A 13,058-nucleotide genomic window follows, 5' to 3' on the forward strand; every position below is an offset into this window, starting at 1 on the left:
CTCTCTTAAAAAATTATTCCAATACATTTCAGTAAAATAAATAAATATGGCTGACCAGTTTACCCTCCCTGAGACCCTTAAAGGAATAGTAAAAACTGGAAAAGGAATGTCTTTGCAATATCCCACCAATGTTAAAACGTGGATTGAGAAATTCATAGTATTTAAAACTATGTATAATAAATTGTCTTGATGCTCGTAGGAAGCATCTGTTTTCCTTTGGTTCTTTAATAAATACTTCAAAAATGCTTAAAAAGGTACAGACAGCCTATACTGTGAATATAAGCAGAATTAAGTTGGGGTGTCCATATCGACGTATCCGGAATAAAACCGCCACCTCAAAGGCATTGCCACCGCACGTGCCTTCGAGCGGAGGTGGTAATGGATTGGTACCTCACAGATTTCTGTCGCTAGTGTGAAAGGAACCTACGTCTGCTACTCAAAACCACACTGATTTTAAAGGAAATTTCAAATCCGTTGCCTCCACAAAGAGAAATCACTCTTGCTAAGCAAATAGTTCACAACACAACAAGCTGGCACAAAGTTGCCAAGAAGTGGCCCTCTATCCTCACACCCAGAAGTTATGCATTTGATGTCAAATAAAGCCACAGCCTCTGTGCCTGAAATTACTGCAGGGCACCCTGGGGCCACTGAATGAAGATGAAAAGCCAAAGAGGTGTTTTGCTTTTTTTTTTTTAAAAAAAAAAAAAGGTTTGTTTCACCTCTTCAGACTAGTGTTTTAGCAGGATAATGCATGGAAGGTAAACTGTAAAGCAACACTAACAGGCCAGGAGAAGAAGTTACAGCCTGAACAGCTTCAGAACGCAACCCAAGAGGTACTGGGTGCCAGCAGGAGTCGCACGCGCTGCTGGCTCGCCAACGGGGCAGCTCATTGCTATGTCTGCTCCCCCAGCAGCATGCCCAGGGTGTCCTGGTGTGGACAAGCCTAACGTCCTCACCGGGCAACATGCTGCTCAGAGATCACCCCCGGGACAGGGCTGGAATTCAAACAGAACAGCGATGCCAGCAGCACGGACAGGACAGGTCGGAGGGAGCGGACGATGAGCGAGCCGCACACCGCTGGGCGCTGCAAAGCCCACAGCAAACAGCTCCAGTTTTAAAGTTACCCCAGTCATCGATGCAGGACTGGAAAATTGAGAAAAAAGTCATTAAACCTAAGGATACCGAGCTTCTGGGGGGCTGGCTATGCACGACATAGCAGTGCTGATGTTACTGAAACGCGTGAATCCGTGGCGTGCTGGCACCAGACTAGTTCTAAACACTTACGCTCCAGCTGGACACGAACCTGCAAGCTGTCAAGCTGAGTTACCCTAGTAGAAATACACGTTATCTGGAACAATCTCCTGATTTCAAATCCCAAGGTTATTAAAAAAAAAATCAAAACTGTGTCCAGTACACTTATAGCCATTGCTTAGGGAAGAAATGGGGAAGGAACAAATTGAGAGAATGGGTCCCATCTAGGTTCAAACCTTCAGGAACGCTTTTCACCTAAGACCAGTTCCATTTCAGTTTCAGCACTTTCACAGAAGGGGACTGTCCCAGATCTTTAACTGTTCAATATTTTTTTTTCACTTCACAGTGTTTCAAGCACCAGCGTTTCCATGTATTGGTTTCAAATAACCCTTTATATATATTTATTTATATATATATTTATATATAATTTATATCAAAACTGATAGTACACAGTATAACTGGAAGAAGAACTGAACTTAAAAAGGATATGTTGAGAGAGGATGGAGTTTGTGAATGCAATAAATAAAGCCCCCTTCCCTCCCCACCCACTCCCTATCCCAAAACAAAAAGTTGTAATGTTCATGGAAAATTGTGCACAGCAGATATTATAAAAAAGTAGATTCAGGAGCACATCCAATTATAAATGATTGTTAGGAAAATCATATAAAACAATGGAATACATAAAAGTGTCAAGAGTAATCGTTAGGGTGAGAAATTCCTTGGTGGCCAGATGCCCACGGCAAGCAGAAATTATCCTGGTTGCATCAGTAAGAGGTCGATGTCCAAGAAAGTGTGTGTTCAAGCACAAAAGAGGCTCTCCAGGATCTGAACAGCATGGGCAGGTGGAGTGTTTGAATTTCATACCCTGATTCATAGTTTCCACAACTCCATGTGCAATTTTCAGAAAGATTCATCATTGACTGCCGACATGTCCCCCTTTGGCGTGGAGGAACGGGACGAGCCCTTGTCTGTGCTCTCAGAGCCCGAGCTGCTCTGATTCTGTTGTTCTGATCCTGCACTGGAGGTCACTGTAGAAGATGACGTGGAAGAGGAGCGAGTCTTTTCTTTAAAGTCTGTGATAATTACTGTGACATTTCCCACTGTGACTGCCAGCTGCTGCGCAGTACTTCTGTCCACATTTTTCAGTCTGGGTCTAAAATAAAGGAGAAAACATTTATAAACAGGATAAAAATAAACGAGAAAGGAAGAGTTTGTTACAAAAAACAGCATTCAACAAACTTGGTGACTTCTCCACTCGCCTGCACAGACTGCAGCAATCGGGAAGAGCATCTAGGTAGCAGTAAGTGCTGCTCAGCAGAGGACAAAGGTTTGACCTTCTGCTCCCAGCAGCAGCACAGCCTGTGAGGGCTGCAGCAGCACGTTGGATCCCGAGGGGAGGACCTGTCTTGTAGAGCTCAGCAAAAGGTGCTGTGCTATAGACGGTTATCTTTAATCCAGCTCAGCCAGAAAGGAGGACACTAGAACAGAGCCAAGCAGACAGGAGCCAGGGAGACCTAGGGATCTCCTCCCCAAGGGGCAGATGAAAGAATTCTGTTATCTAAATTCCCCATCTCATCATGTGCCCTGATGTTATGAGACAAGGCTGTGACTCCGCAATACAAAACCACATGAAAGCATTTGAACACAGTTCTTTCATTCCCATATTGGAACTCTGCAGCTGCAAACAACACAGGCACTGGGACAACTTGGCTTCTCTTTCAGCTGCTTTGAGCTCATACAAATCAGATGCCCAATCAGGCTATGGATAAAATCGCTCAAAAACATTCCCTCTGGAAACAAGGCTTTTGAAAATAAAATCCAGAACGTGCAATGATATTTCTTGCAGCTAGCTCTTTTTGGTTAGGGGAAAAAAAAAAAGGAAAAACACAACAGAAGAGAACACACTGATATTTATAGCTCAGGATTATCTCAGTAATTTGCATGCTGTGCTATCATTCAATTAGTAATGTAGCTAATAAGGGTCTAGACTCTAGGAAGCTGACATTCATGTGCATTTCAGGGGCTGGTCCAAAGCTCGGAAACAACAAGCTCTTGGACACTCCTCCAACTACCAACCAATTCCAAGTCAGCTGCAGCAACTGCTGCAATTTACAGCTTTTGCTCCTAATTAAGGGTCAGACTTAAGCAGTGGAATATTCCCAGTAGGGAAATTAAAAAGGAGAGTCTTTATACTTCAGTGAAAAGTAGCTTGCTGAGAACCGCCTTATTTCAAGAGATGGAGGGAAGGGTAGCGTACTTGGGGATCAAGCTCCAGCTTTTAAACCTATCTTCTCTTTGTCTACGGAATATTAGGCTAATGCAGCCTAAACAAAACCAGAGGAAATCAAGCTGACTTTGTGTTTCCCATGTATACTCATTAGCTTGCAGCGTTAAGTTAACAAGAGGGAAGCCCTTAAGAAGCAGCTGTCCAAGTGGTATTCCAGAACTGGACAGAATAGGAGAACATATTAAGGATGGATGCACAGCTTCAGAAATAAACAACAGTATTTCTGCAAACTTCCTTAGCAAAACAGAATTTACTGCACCAAAAACAGTGTTTTTATGTCTAACCTAGGAGGCTGTTTCAACATATCACACGCACAAGAGGAGCAGCATTTCTAATACACAGAAAATACAATTAAAATGCAACCATGTAATAACAACTACGGATAAAACTTCCTACTTGAATCTGTCCCTCGGGTCAGAGACTGCTCTTTCCAAAGCAGTACCGGTGCTTACTGAATTGCAGCAGCGAGACATACGCCCACGTGTATGCGCTGTACGGACGCACTTGTGAGAGCTGGCAAACTTAACACATAACCACAGACTAGATGAAATGATGTCACCGTGTTTGTGGGTAACAAGAAAGGCCGGCCAGCTCAGCAACTTTTGGGGTTTCCATCAGCTTTCGGCTAGTGTCTCAGCAGATCAGCGCTGCCCCCAGAGCACTGGCAGCGGAGGCAGCAGTAAACATTCCCGGAAGCGTAGTACACGTACGTATTTTCCTCCTTAAACTCTGAGTTCCTCTAGGAAACCCGGTTCTTCCTGTAATTTGACTAGGTCATTTGTTTTCTCTTGTACTATGAAACAGCCAAAGAAATGCCGGCCCAGATACCGGAACAGACCTTACTGCCTCCACCTTTCTGCAGGGCTGAACGTGCATTCCTGCTATTGCTTGTCAGAAGCCATCGCTGATTTAAACACGCCGATGCTTCACATCCTCTTTTACAGCTGAAAAGGTTTATGGCTAAGCTAGAAATGTGTTTCAAAACAATCAAAGAGCACAGGAAGATGCAGAAGGTATTTTTTTCAGAAACAGGCATGGTAACCAAGAAGTTCAAACAGCAGCCCTTAGAATACAAGTTCCCAAAAAAAGCTAGGAAACCTGGGCACAAAAAATAATTGAATAGATAACTTCGAACTCTGTAAAAAAATTCCTGTTCTTTTAAAAGATTCTTGAGAGCACTCTTGAGGGCAGTGAGCTGCAAGAAAAGTTCCACTAAACTAAGCACTTAAAAAGACAGTTTAATAACTGAAGGAAATGATGTATCCCTTAAAAATACTCCAGCTAGTCTTGATACTATTATTAAGGACTAATTAGGAATGACAAAAATCTTGCCGCAAAAGATGGACTAGATGATTCTGCACTAGACAAAGTGACTCCTTTAAGGAGTAAAAGCAATTATTTGATGCAATCTATCAATTTAATGTTATCTCATTAGTCAAGTGCATCAAGTCCCCTGCATCCTAAGCCTCAAAGTAAGTACTGTTTTGAAAAAAACAAGACAGAAATATCACTGCAATGAAGCTGTATTTCTATAATCGAATCAGGAATGGACAGTTAAATCTTTGGGGATTGAGGAAGAGTTGGCAGTAGTCACCACAAACAGCTCGGTCTTCCAGTTTAAGCACAGCAAATCTCACAATGCCTTCGCTACATTCCAGTGAATTACTCTGTAAAGGGCAGTCGCTATTACTAAATGTTTTCATGTTATTATTTAAAATCTTCCAAGACAGTTTTCTGCAGTCATGCCTTGCCCGTCTTTATGCTAACACAGCGGTGGAAGCCATGTTTTGTTTTGCATATACTTTATGACTGGTTGCAACTAACAAAAATTGTGCTTCTGTTCACTTAGCTTCCCTATAAAACATTATGCAATTACAGAATGGATGCAATTCTTGCGTGTCCCACACTAGGAAAGTACCCAGTTGAATTCTGCTTCTTGCAGTTCTGTAAGTTCAAAAACATAAGGACTGTACTTTGACTCTGAATTTTTGAATTATGAAAAAAGCACAAGACACCACCCTAAAGAAAACAAGCATGGAGCATCAGTGTAGACTAAACAGCTCTCCACAAACAGCTGCTCATTTGAAACAGACAAATACAAAGCCAACCATTCATGCCTTTTGTTGATAGCAAGATTCCAACAAATCTGCTCATCCAGTCTTAACTCCAGTATACTCAGAGGATTATCCTGACAATTACAATTATTTAGCTACAGGTAAGGAATTTTTTTAAAAGCAACCTTCGTTACTGCTACCAAATGACGGTATGAATTTGATAAAGACCACTATGATTGCTGGTGAATTCTGCCCAGTGTATTTTACAGCCAAGAGGCATTACTGCCCGGTTGACACATGATTATTTAAGCAGAAAAACGGGAACTGAGTGGCTAATAGAATGAGCATTTCAAATGCCTGAATCTGTCCTCACCAGAAGGGTGGCTGAATGCTTACTGCATGCATACAAGGCTCGTAGCCACTGGTGGCATCGTCATACTGTCAGTTAGACTGTACTCTGCCAGTCCACCAAAAAGAGCAGTGTCTGCTATTTATACAATTCTCAAATATTAAGAGCTTAATTTTTCTATAAAGTTACCTTGAAGTGTGATTTGAGTCACTCGTCTTTGTTGTAGTATTCCCAGATTGTATACTATTCGCTTCGCTAGGAGGATCTTTCACAATATCCGACTTTGGTCTGTAAGAATTGGAGGGAAGAGGGGAGATCATGATGTTAGTTAAATTAACTTTTAACTTAATTAATCAATGCACGGTAATGAAGTCACACTACACGCAATAGAGCATCGTTGAAACTTACTTAGTCTTCTTGTTAGTGTTCTTCTTTGTAACACTTGGACTAATTTCCTTCTCTTTGTCAGGCTTTTCTTTGTCTTGTTTTTCCACCTTTTCCTTCTTCTCCTTCTTAGGTGGTGGTGGGGTTGCATATTGCTGGGCAACTTGTTGTGCCACCAACTGAGAGTTTATCCTAGGTTTTCTATAATGACAATAAAGAGATCTGTAGTCAGAATTCATACAGCAAAGACCACTTCACAAAAAGCATCTATTTCAGCAACTGGGGAAGAATACTTCACTACTGACATACCACATGGACGCACTTATTTAATGTTGAGTACTACTGTTGCTACCAAACAAGACATAAGTTTTCAAATTAAAACATTGGTTTCCTTAGTATTTTCCAACTTAATTTCTCAAATGAGTTTCGAAGTTTGCTGACGCAGCGAACAGCACATGTAACAAAGAACAAGAGAAGGTAACTGAGATGACTTTGTTCCAAACACTGGGACTGAAATTCACTGGAAAGAACACAGAAAACAAACAGGCATTCAGTACTCCATCGGCAGAAAGGCTGTGCCAGCCTCCGACACACTGTCCTCATACAATTGTCTGAAGTCCCTGAATGGTGCTCAGTGCTACACACGCTGTATGTTCAGACTGGAAAAGCAGCAGAAGAGAGTCAGGCACTTGCAGAGCACACCGAGATTCCCAACAGGCCAATTAACACAGCAAGGGGCCGGAGAACATGCCAGCGTGGCTTTTTGCTGCCAGAGCACGGGGCAGGCCAAGGTAAGGCGAGGGAAGCGACTGACTTGTGCTGGGACCCCCAGCAGCAGGCTCCAGTTTGAGGGAGATAATGGAGTTCAAGGGCAGTGCACGGCCCAAGTAATGCCTAAGAATAAAACTCAGAGGTTGGAGTCAAAGAGAAAAGGGAAAGAGGTAAGCAAAGCTGTCTTTCAAAGGGCATTTCAAATTATGATTAATACAGAAAAATGCCTTAGCATGCAAGGAGAACCTGGTGCTCACGCAGTCTCTCAGATTTATGCCTTCGTCTCTTCTGCATTCCTCATCCAGACTTTCAGCTCCTCTCGGCTTAACAACTTGAAATCTCACCCTCGTGGCCCGGCACATCACAAAGCAGTTTATTCTCCGAACACTCTGATTGCCGGTGATGGATGGACCTGCCAGAGGGATCTAACGCCCCCTGCACCATCCACACAGCTTAGGAGGGGAAGAAGGCCGGGTTATCAGCTCCATCCGTCCTCAATTATGAGCCGCACGCTAATTGCGGCAGTTGTCCGTACCTGCCCACAGCTGTTACACGGGGTACAAACACAACTCGGGTTTCCTGCATAGGTCAGACGTTAACACCGTGTGAATGAGAGCCCTTGAGGGGCAGCACACAACCACCAGGAACATCAGGGAACCACGGGGCTTGAGGCCAGCCCTGCTGGTGCCACCAGCGGGAGCGCCAAGGCCGCGGCCGCGGCCGCCACCAGGCCTCGCTGAGGCGCCCGCGCGGCCCGAGTGTGACCACGCCGCAGTGCCTGCCATGACTGCTGCTGAAACACGCACCCCGAAGCGCTGAACCCTGTTAGTCTGATCATCACCTACTTCATTAGTGCTGCACTGCTGATTACCCGGCTCTCCAAAATGTCATCCTTTGGCCCTGCTCAGTGTTAGCGAGCACGAAACCCGCGGCAGCTCCACACGCCCTGAGCGCTGGCGGCTGCTGTCCCTGGGGACAAGGAGCTCCGGTAAACCTGCTCCGGCAAGAAGCACCGGTACCCTCCAGAACCACCTCCTGTGCTTTAACTACACATTCAGAGCCTTTCTTAAGGAGCTATGCAGTGTTTTCATGTGTTTAAACAAACATACAAAACGCAAATTGCTCAAATGTAGCATCTGCGTTTAGAGAGAAATGCAGACAGTGGGACTCTATAGTCCTACCTTCCTGTCACAGAAAAATCCAAATTCCTAATACACCTCTCTTGATGTTTTTCTGTACAAGAGCATGAAGAGGCTCATAACCGAAGCCGTATATACCTAGATATTTGATTTTACTACCACAGGTTATCATCAAGTCCACAGGTTGGAATCAGGCCACTAATCTATCTCAACAACACTGGTGTTTGTATTTTTCACCCATTACAGAAACTAAAATACATTTTATGCAACAATCCACATGTATTTCCAAGTGATGAAACAAAGAAGATTTGGACTACAGCCTTAGATAACTATGATCCTGGGAAGATCCTGAAAAGCTCTGCAGATCAGATCAAGCAGTCACCTGTTCCACCGAATATTTTACAGAACAGTGAAGGTATTTAGCATCCTTGCATTTAAAACCCTGGTATATACAGCAACTTCTGTCTGGGTGACTGTGAATAAACACATAAGAGTAAGCGTTTGGGTTATACAGAAGAGATTTTCAGATTGATGCAAGCACAATAAAAGCTGCAGCAGCTTGTCTAAAGCAACCTGTTGACCTGCTGCTCTTCCAGGAATGGCGGAGCCGTGAAACCTTTCCTTGCCAGCAGCAAATACTATTAAAAAAAAAAAAAAAAAGGGATGTTCACACACTGTTTCCTGATCTTCATTTCCCATATCTTAAAAAAATAAAGTTAAAAAAAGCGTCAAGAAACCTTCAAAGGAAGGGTAGATACTATCTCCCTACGTGATTAACCTCACTGCTTGAAGCTGCCTCCTCTGCCCAGACTTACAGTTATTTGCTGTTTACACAGCCAGTTAAATCAGAAACTTGAGCTGTTCATGGGAAATCCCAATTCAAGAATCTGAGAGCACCTTCAAAGTCTTTCTGCTGTGCCTGGTTGTGATGTTATTTCCAAACCTTATTTCTAACCTTAACGGCTACCACCATGCATTTGGCGTTGAAGGAGCGCTGCACGGCTTGAATAAAGATGTGAATTTTAAAATGGAAACTTATCAACTAAAAGAAAACTACAATAATCACACCGTATTTCCCCAGGGAAGGTTACGTATTAAAAAAAAAAAAAAAAAAAAAAAAGCTTCCTGCAGAGCCACCTCCCTCCATGACCTCCCACTCCTTATCTGTGGGTCTGACAGCACACTCCATTTATTAAGTTTTATCATTTTCTGGCCAGCCACTGACACAACTAGCACAACTTCTCCAAAAAACGCATTTGCATACTCCTCCTTACGCTCTCCCCTGCTCGCTGCTACGAGCAGACGTGAAAGCGAAAGCCCCGCGGGCGGGAGGCGCGTGCCCAAGGAGAGGGGGCCCGGCAGCACTGGGGGTGTCTTCTGCACCCAGCCAAAAAGCTGCCAGTGAACATGTTTCAGGATCCGAGGAACAGGTTTTTTATTGTTTTTGTTTGGTTTAAAAATAATGCAACTGCCTGAGTGGCTTTCCAATTCATGATTTGGCCCCATTTCACTCACGCTAGCAGCAAGCTCAGGAAGGCTCAAGAACAGGTCCGCTATGCAACTGGCATAATAATAATAATAATAATTGGAGTCATAAAATCCTCAGAGGCAGGCCCACACTCCTGCTACAGCCAGCACACACTGGTTACAAGCCCTTTACGAAAAAGCCAAGCAAAGCAAGTCCAACAGCACATTTCACCACCGCGAGCTATAACCATAGTAACCACAACCGAGAGAAATATCTGCGATATCCAAGCCTTGCTCCAAGTCTCCCTGCCCACCAAAACCACACGGCGAGGGCTGGCACCGATGTCACCTCGGCTCCCCAGCACAGGTCACAGCTCCCCAGGCACGACCCGGTGGCACTGGTGGCACTGGGCAGGCTGGTGGCAGCCAGGTGGCACTCACCACCTCGCTGCCACCCCTTGCCCGAGGCTGCGAGCTCTCCTCCAGCTTGAGCTGCCTTCCAGAAACAGGAACGGGTATGAATTCAATCAGGGTTCGCAGCGGATACTCGCCGTCTTCCCTTTCAGAGTATGAGCAATAAAAAAATAAAAATAAAAAAACACAGTGGAGAAACAAGCCTCGTTCCCACGTGGGCTACAATGACTTAGCATCCTTTGGCTTATACCACAGAATTTGAAGTCATAAAACCAGAAGGATCCCTTTTTACTGCTTTTTTCCTCCTTTTTTTTTTTTTTTTTTTTTTTTTGAGCAGTACAATGTGGCTGAGTCTCTCTGCCCCTAATTTTGTTCCCATCTGGCACTTTTTTTTTTTTTTGGCACTCTCCAAAGAGACTGCTTCAACTCAAATAACTTATATTAAAATAATAATGGTGTATCATTCGAGCAGAATAACCTCAACAGAAACTCGAAGCCCCTTCCAAATCTTTTGTAAGACTGAAGAGCCTCAGAAACGCGCATTAACCATTTTTACCCCAAATCTGCCTGGCAGCTTACTCTCTAACATTAAAACAATTCATGTAAGCCACAAACACGTTTAGGTGACAGAAACCAAACCCCAGCTCAGGCTCTTCTAAGCCTTCCAACCGGCACTCACACTTCAGGAACATAGCGGAGGGCCTGTTAGTGTTAGGTCAGAGGTTGGACTCAAAGATCTTGAGGTCTCTTCCAACCTAACCCAGCCAATTCTGTGATTCTGTGATCTCACCGTGCCATTCAGTAGGTCTGACACAGAGCACAGCCAGCAAACATCAGCTTCCCAAAGCAGTGATGCAAAGAGCTGCCATTCTTGGTGCTGCACTGGGTGCACAAATCCCCACCAAGCGCTGAGCCCCAGTGCTCTGTCCTATCTTGCAAACACCAAGAGCAGGACAATAAGCGTTCTCCCAGTTATTGCTCCACACACACACACACACCCCAGGGTTTAATCAAGAGCCCAGCCAGAAGCAAGGATTTACCAGATTGGCTCAAACCAACAGTTCTTCAGCACAAGCGTCTGGAAGAGCTAAGTTTCCTTCTACCTGACATCAAGTAAAGGGAAAATTGTCCAAGCAAAGCCTAATTAAAGTGACAGCCTGGGTAGACTCAGCTGTCACGATCCAGCCCTGATGTGACAAACAAATGAACATTACCCACTTCTTCAGCATCACGTGAAAAAGATTGTCTTCTCCCACTCCCAAACTAAGAGCAATTAAACTAAATTAAACCGTGCTTTCAAAGGTGTGTTCAGCCAAATTGTTTCACATTAGTTGAAGTGTTGCACAGCAATTTGCATCACAGGAGCAGGTATTTGCAAAACCCTCCTGATCCTTCCAGCAAGGAAATACTGATACATGTGAAAGCTGAAACATTTTTCTATTTAGAGTGTAATTTTGGCACTTAGGTCCTTACCAAATCTGAACCAACAGACCTGCCCAGAAGTGTTGTGCCTGCACCTACCGCTCCTGGGACTGTCCCAGTAAGTGGCACTGGCAAGGCTGGCTCATGGCAAGCAGAGTAAGCACCAGCCCTTGCGTGAAGGACTCCCTGCATCTGCTGCTGTGTTCTCAAAATTAAATAATAATAAAAAAAAAAAAAAAAAAAAAAAGGTATTTCTAAGGTTCTGCAAATATCTCCCAGTGCATTTTCTTCCACATCTCAAAGCGTGCCTTTACAAACCTGCTTTGGGACTAAATGCAGAACACCCACAGTCAGCAATTCTGCTGCTTTACATGCACCCATCTGCACGCACAGATCCCACCCCACACCTTCAACCTATTAATGCTTACATGGACCTGAACTTACAGAAGGATAAAGGAGGATAAGTTACACTTTTTTTTTTTTCCTTCTTTGTAACCCTAATTTCTATATCTGTTTGAGATTTCTTGGATCCTGCTTGAGCAAATGCAAGCCACTCATCTCCTGGAAGCATCGGAGGAGCGGAAATTGCAGCCTGCCCCATACCCACAGCAACACCCGCAGACCTTGCGGGACTCCACCAATCCCCAGAAATGTGGATCTAATTAAAATTGCTCTTACTTTCCTGCAACGGTGTTATCACAAGAATGAAAGTAGCATCAAGTGGGATTTCAGAGTCAAAAGCCTCATGTAACACGGAGTACTGAGGATTTGGATAATTTCATGCTGTTCCAGCTTTGATGCAAGTGGTGATACAGCAGACCTCTGAGAGGCTCTCTGTTTCTTTGAGGAAATCTGTTTCATATGCAGTACAGTGTAAAGTTGAAGTACATGATTATTTTAATAATCCTAGTAACACATGAATATGTCTTTGCTCAAAGGAAAACCAAGACTAGAAGTATTTATGTGAGTATTTATGAAACCATTAGTGCCAGAACAACAGTACAATAAGCCTACTTCTGAGAAACACTGTACAGGGAGGTTAGAAACGAACCCATGAATACGTTAACCGGAAAAATAAATCACCTCCTTAAAAGAATTTTACATCCAGAAGACCCCAAACTTTAGAGAAATTAAGCCATAAGCAGGACGGTGAGCACTCGTTCTTGTATGCATATTTTCCAGCTCATTTGTGATGACCACACTGTCCTTTTTAGCAACAAGAAAACAGATGAATGGACAAGCTGTCCTGAGTGCCCCACTGCAGAGCACTACGGAAGCTATATGCATTTATCTGAAGTTCTCTGTGTAATACAAGACCGCAAGACAGCCAGCATTAGAAGGACAAACAGCAAGAAATACGGGATTGAGCAATATTTTGTCGAAAGAACAGGATTTTCCTTTAGTACTGATGTACTAATCTTGCACTTTATCTAAAATAGATGTTCCAACATACAGAAGTTAACCTAAGGAACACCTCTGTAGGGTTGCAGGTTTAGTTTTTCACAGCATCACAAGCAAGA

At 43.7% G+C, this 13,058-nt stretch overlaps 1 protein-coding gene across 1 annotated transcript in view; it reads right to left on the reverse strand.

The window, feature by feature from the left end:
- Nucleotides 1-1,913: 1,913 nt before the first annotated feature.
- The window catches only part of RYBP (RING1 and YY1 binding protein), a 39,395-nt gene continuing 28,250 nt past the window's right edge, over nt 1,914-13,058 (reverse strand). Inside the window, exons 3-5 of the mRNA XM_084292453.1 lie at nt 6,350-6,526; nt 6,131-6,229; nt 1,914-2,404 (exon numbers count right to left, since the gene is read on the reverse strand). Coding sequence (XP_084148579.1) covers nt 2,152-2,404; nt 6,131-6,229; nt 6,350-6,526 — 529 coding nt within the window. The 3' untranslated portion in view covers nt 1,914-2,151. The remainder of the gene's footprint in view (nt 2,405-6,130; nt 6,230-6,349; nt 6,527-13,058) is intronic.

This window comes from Netta rufina, assembly GCF_964035555.1.
Source record: "Netta rufina genome assembly, chromosome: 10".
Lineage (NCBI taxonomy): Eukaryota > Metazoa > Chordata > Aves > Anseriformes > Anatidae > Netta > Netta rufina.